This window comes from Camellia sinensis, chromosome 8 (genome assembly GCF_055761805.1).
Source record: "Camellia sinensis isolate YWXY chromosome 8, ASM5576180v1, whole genome shotgun sequence".
Lineage (NCBI taxonomy): Eukaryota > Viridiplantae > Streptophyta > Magnoliopsida > Ericales > Theaceae > Camellia > Camellia sinensis.
The window spans coordinates 28,217,276-28,223,773 of NC_138968.1; the positions used below are offsets into that span (position 1 = coordinate 28,217,276).

General features: G+C 36.5%; 1 protein-coding gene across 1 annotated transcript; it reads right to left on the minus strand.

The window, feature by feature from the left end:
- Nucleotides 1-1,274: 1,274 nt before the first annotated feature.
- On the minus strand, nt 1,275-1,775 carry LOC145797649 (L10-interacting MYB domain-containing protein-like). The gene is made up of 2 exons (XM_082885043.1): nt 1,383-1,775; nt 1,275-1,286 (listed from the first exon to the last, which is right to left on the minus strand). The coding sequence occupies exons 1-2, from the start codon at nt 1,773-1,775 to the stop codon at nt 1,275-1,277; spliced, it is 405 nt and encodes a 134-aa protein (XP_082741169.1).
- Between the last annotated feature and the right edge of the window lie 4,723 nt (nt 1,776-6,498).

Sequence of the window (6,498 nt, forward strand, 5' to 3'; positions counted from 1 at the left end):
GGTTGGTACCCAGCATGTTTTCCCTAGATGAAAAACAGTGATTTAACTTCCAGCATGTTTTACTTTGTCTTGACTTGGTTTTGGAAAGAAATGCCAGGATCATTTGCACTCATGAAAAGCTTGTTTTGAGAATGCATTTCATATCCATCTTTGAGGATCTCTTCTTGTCTTCTTGAAGTGCATTCAGTAGACTTTATTATGTATTTGTAGGTCTTGGATCCTTGCCTTAATCTCTACACCCGAAGAGCTATGTGAGTGGTATTTTTAATAAAGCTATGTTATAAAGTTTTGATAAAGCTTTGCTTCGTTTTGGAAAAGTATTTGATCAAGCATGAATGATTATCCCTAGTTTTTGTATCAAGTATTATCTTGTTTTGATGACATTCTTGGAAAGTCCTCCCATGCTAGGGGACTATAAGCCCATGTAGCACCATGTTTGAGAGATCTCTGCCATCGACGGTCTTGTACGAATGGCCCCACCGACGGCCTTGTGCGGGTGGATTTGTCTAATCGATTCCGAGTCGATTATTCCTCTGTTTTGTCCGGAATGTCATCCCCCCATGTATTATGAAGATGTTATTAAACATCCCAAGAAGATTTGAAAGATTTGATTGATGAACTTGATTCATCCCATGTTTTGTTACAAGCTACGATATGTATTGTTTTGATAAAGATCTCGGATATCATTCATTTAAACCTTTATTAATTATATCATTCACTGAGTATCCAAGCTCACCCTCTCTTTATATATATGTAGGTGGCGATCAAGAAGGCGGTGACGCCTAGATGTTATTTGCAAGTTGTTTTGGATTCATTTTGCTAGCCTCTTGAAGATTATGTTTTCTTAGTTTTAATTCATTTCTTTTGTATATGTCAGCTTGAGAAGCCTTTTGATCAAGATGTAATATATACTTTATTTTATTTGTATCCAAGTTGTAAAACCATGTTAAGATGTATGTCATGTCATTTGATCTATGCACTGCTCTTATGGACTACTTAGATTTAAATATATTGCTTCCGCACATGTAGGCCCCATATGTATACTCTGATTGTTGTGTGAATTTTTGTAAGTTGGCCTTTGGTAATCTCGGATTACTGGCCATCACGGCACCATTCTACTAGGGGTGAATGGGGTCGTGACAATTGTCACCGATTGCATCAGTGTCACGGATTTCAGATGGCGTCCACGCATGTTTTCCCGTTGCAGCCGCGCCCGCATACACCCTTTCCATAAGATCCATGTGCTCCAGTGGCTTTGTCTTGAACTTTGCACATCAATGGTTCATCTGTGGCAATAAATGTATAACAAGTAATCAAAACAATGAAGTGATTAACTATGTAACATATACATATTTTAAAATTAAAAATTCATTGGTACATACCTTTTCCATTTTTGCCCACCAGTGGTTTGGAGCTGTGAACAATCCTGATGTGTGGTCATACCCAATCCCTGTGAAGCCTTGGCTAGAATCTTGTAACTTTTTCCAAGCAATCCAATCTTTCTTCAAGTTGTCGTATTTATTTTTCATCTGTGTGGCAAAATGTAGGAGGCCGGTTCTGTCCAGGAACTTCTTGGTAAGTTTCTTATATTCACTCATTGACATGGAGCACAGTTGGCGATTACCGTCCTCTATCTCAGCTATGACCAATTGTAGAAAAAGCTTTGTCTTGTCGCTGTCCCAGGTGCATTTGTGTACCGGTTGTTGTTGGGTTGGTGCGCCATTGGTCCCGCGAGTTTTTGACGGAGTACAGGGTGATGTACGGGTGGATGCCATCGCACAAGCACTGTTTGACAATTACAGTTTAAAGGAAAAGTAGCAAGGAGAAACATAGAGTACGTAGGAATGCACAATGGCTGGAAAAAAAAATTATATGAAGCATATGCAGTTAATCCAAAATAGTAGTCCACATAAATTCATTTACAACTTCCTCATACAGGCATTCCTAATTACAGTGAGAGAATTGGACAGAGCACTAGGTTTGATCTTGTCACTTGCATGTTATAAAAAAATGAAAATCCTTCCAAGAATAGTTCTTATCTATGTTCTTACCTAAGTCTAATACATGATTTCAGCATAAAAAAGAAAAAATAAATAATCTCTTTTGTACCTTTATTTCATGAGCAATTTCAAATAAAACCATAAAATATCAACCCGTCACCTACAGACGAAACACTCCAAGAAAACAAAGAAAACATGGTGTTGAATGATTTTTGAAATATTTATCTGATAAGCATAAGCATTGTGTTAATTGATTAGAACCAAATTTTACAAATAACATGTATAGTCGTTGATGATGATTACTTGTTTCATTCTTTAATTGTTGTAGGATGCTCCTCAGATGGAAGAGATCAGTTTGATTGAAGCTTAGACAGAGTCCTGCACCAAGCATGCTGAACTATACAATTCTGTTAATTCTTGTTGGGTTTTTGTCTTAAATATTTTTTAGCGTGGTTCATTTTTTTTTTTTTTTTTTTGGTGTATAGATAGGGTGAAAGTGTGGAAGTGCTCGAGTTTGGTGATGAATTCAGTTTTTTCACAGTTTTTCTTTACCATATGTGCCTACTTTAATACAATTATGTTTGTGATCTCAGATTGTATTGAATCATTAAACTTAATTGTTTTTGCCTGATTTGGTAATTCTTACAGGCTTCATATTTGTCCATATGGCATATATTAATATTGATTTTATACAAATTAGGATGCTTCAAATAAATTGAATTATGATACCATTCTTCTTTGGAATGAAGATTTTTCGTTGCCCTTTATAATACCTGTTCAAATTCTGTGCTTGGTTGATGATTTATCCCAAGTCAAGAATCTATTACGCATGTGGGTGGATTTAGCTCATGATTAATATACCATGATTGAACACCCCTTTAGAATTGAATTCAAAATATTCTTAAATATTTAAAATAATAAAGGAAGTTTGGGTAAGTTGATTTTGCTTTCATAAGGAATCAGAAAGTAACATATCACATATGAACCAAAAAAAAAAAAAATTGATGCATACCAAAGTGTCTTCATTTACAACTTCCTCATATAGGCATTCCTAATTACAGTGAGAGAATTGGATAGAGCACTAGGTTTGATCTTGTCACTTGCATGTTTTTAAAAAATGAAAATCCTTCCAAGAATAGTTCTTACCTATGTTCTTACCTAAGTCTAATACATGATTTCAGCATAAAAAAGAAAAAAGAAATAATCTCTTTTGTAAATATATTTCATGAGCAATTTCAAATAAAATACCAACCAAGAAAAAAAATGAGTTCTCTAAAGTATTAGCTAAATGAAACCGACATATGGAAAACAGGGAGGCAGCCGTGTCGACCAGTGAAACCCCCAAACATGAACCACAAACAGGGTGGACTAATCGAAGGGAAACATGCAAGATTCAAGCAAATCAGGGTTCACTCTCCACAAACAAGCTATTTTTGGGTGAAAATCCACAGGAAACACAAAAAATCTGGGTAAAAACTCCAACGGATTTCAGATTCGCGGCTGAAAGTGAAGGCCTACCTGATTCTCCGCAAACACCGACGACGAAGCCGACGTGGAAGAGTTCCGTTGGAGGCGTTACGGAGGGCCGACGAGTGAGACGTTGGTTTGGCGAGGTGAGGCGAAGCAAGCACAAGAACGTTGCAGCGGAGTAGATCCAAGCGGCGTCCTCTTTCCAATCTGATTCTGCGCAAATGGAAATATGTAACCCTAAACAACAATAGGGTAGTATCATAATTTCATGTAGTTGATTATAATCACAATCCCAAATCAATTTTTGCCCAAAAAAGCTCGCGTCTGGCGTTGGCGTTCTTAGCCAAACGCAGTGTAAAACTCTGTTGCCGAAATAGGACTAAGCTAACTACTCCACCTCGGGAAGCGAGGGATGTTCATGCGCATGCTCGGTTTCTACCCGAAAAGTCACTGTTTTGCTTCCGGAGAGCCTTTGTTGCACAGAGAACACATACACTGTTGCCCACTTCTAGAATAACTCTGCTCTGCCTCACAAAAACAGTGCTGAATTTCGCATCAGTGGCCGACTGGCCAGTGATGAGGCCTGGCGGCCATCAAAGATGGCCTGTCGGCCACTGCTGCCCAGTTCACCTTACTGTAACAGAGTACAAACAGAGCATATACAGGGCATTTTCAAGGGTTTGTTTGCATAATTCACCCCTCATTTTCATGGACAAATCAACGGAGTAGTGAACTGAAGCCACAAACCATCAACTCAAGCAATTTCATTGCATGATGGCTTATGAACCAAAGTGTGCAAGTTCAATAAATGCAACAAAATGAGACTTTGAGAGCCACCTCCCCATCATGAATGATCAAGGGAAGTAGTGACCTTGGAAACTTGAATCATTTCATCACTAATGAGTATGAAATGCTTTAAGCTTCCATGTGTTCAATTAACGTCCGATTCAATACAACCAAATTATTATCTTGCACCTTTTTTAGCCTCAATTTTATTATTCCATTTTAGATTACCAACCATTCTTTAATCAATTGAGTCCAAAGGGTGAGTTTAAGTCTTCTAAATGGAAAGAAGGCTCAAACCAAGAGTTGTTTTAAGCATGAAAGAGACATCATACCGTTGGTAATGAACTCTATAAGGGATTAAACCATTAAGCATGACATCTAAATCTCATGCTTTAAACAAACAAGTAGTTTGAACCACTTTCAAAGCAAAACAAAAACCAAGATAAGAGGGAGGTTGCAAAGGTGATTAAGTGTGATCACAAATATGGAAAATCATAAATAAATGTAATCAACTCAAAAAAAGATGGTGTCTAAGGCCTAGAACACCAAACTCACAAGGACTATTATACTATAAGCATGCAAAATAAAGCTCAAATGCAACTAACAGTCCAAAACAGTGATAAAACAGTCTAAAATAAGTCCTAAAACATGCTGAAATTAAGTTAACAATAGCTAGATTAATATGCTAAAACATGGCACAAACTAGACTAGTAAGCAAGACACAAGAAGGGTTGGGTAATCCATCCAAACTTGGACTTCAAAACATGATTTTGAACTACTGAAAAAGCTCTAAAAAACAGTGTTTAAAAACTTAAAAAAAGATAGTAAAATGATGGGAAGCACAAGGGAAAAGGCTTCCAAAACAAGGTACAAATAAAGGTGGAACACCCCTCAACCTTTAATGGCCTTAAAACCCAAGTTTCAGCCCCAAAATACAGAAGTTTTACAGTCCAAAAGCACTTGGAAAAATGCAAGACAAAGAGTAGTTAAAGCAAGCAAATAGGTAAAGCCTTATACCTTTGAAGAAGAAAACCAATTCCAAGCAACAAAACTAAGCAAACATACCCTCTAGGCCTCCAACTAGGCTCAAGAATACCTCAGCTCAAAGATGAAGACGTTTGGTTAAGAGTGTATAAGCAAAGGTTGAAGATTTGTAAGCAAAAGTGCAGGAATTGGCTAGAGAGAGAATTGTAGAGAGGAAAAATTTTACTCTAAAATTTTTCTAAACTTAAAACATGAGAGAGATCTCTCTCTCCCCCCTATATTCTTCCATTATTTTCGCTACTATAGCAGCCAACCACAGTGCCCCTCCCTCCCTTCCTCCCTCCCTCCCTCCCTCCCTCCCTCCTTCCTGTGGCTAGGTAGCCTAGGCGTGGGTAAACTATTTATTATCATTTGTTTTATTTTAATTATTAATGTTATTTATTTAATTATATAAATTTTTATTTCAATTCTTGTAATTCAATTACAAATAATTGTACAAATTATTAACTATTAACTATTATGTTATTTTGTTTTTGTTTTTGTTTTTGTTTTTTTATTTTTACAAGATTAATCTTTTTATTTATTTATTTTTTATTTTTTTAATTATTTAACCGTTGCAAGTTATTTTTTATTTTTATTTTTCGAAATTTGACTATTAGTAGAGAGAGGGTAGGATGGATGGGCCGGACTGGCCGCAGGGCCCGAAATTTTTTGTCCTGGGCTAATAGGTTGAGCCACAAATGGAAGGCCCAGGCTCAGACCCAAGGTATTGGGCTAGGCCCGGGCCTAACAAGGCCGAAACGGGCCTGACCCACCTCGGGGCCTCAGGCGGAGTTCGACCCCCCACGGGTCTCAATCCATTTTTACACCCCTTATCAAGATAAATTTTTTCAGGTGTACTGCTAATTTGACCGATTATGATTGAGCAAAACTAATAACAACATGATGGTCTTGAATCATAAAAAATGAACTTGAAATTAAAAATAAATTTTTTAAATATAAAAAACATGTGTTTGATCCAAACACAGGATAAAAGCTTCAAAAATGGTTCAGTTCCTGAACAAATTGGCATTACTTTGCTGTAATTAGCCTGGCATGAAAAAATATTTAATTAATTAAAATTGAAAAATGAAGTATAAAAGGGGTAAAAATTAAGGAAAGCCTTCCAAACTTTCAAATTTCAATTACATGTGGATGACAAAAAGATAAATTTTTTTTAAAAAAATTAAAATTAAAAAGACTGTACCTCTTATTCTGC

What these genes read in the sequence shown, in the direction of transcription:
- LOC145797649 (XM_082885043.1), bottom strand. Translation starts at nt 1,775, where the DNA reads ATGGCATCCACCCGTACATCACCCTGTACTCCGTCAAAAACTCGCGGG.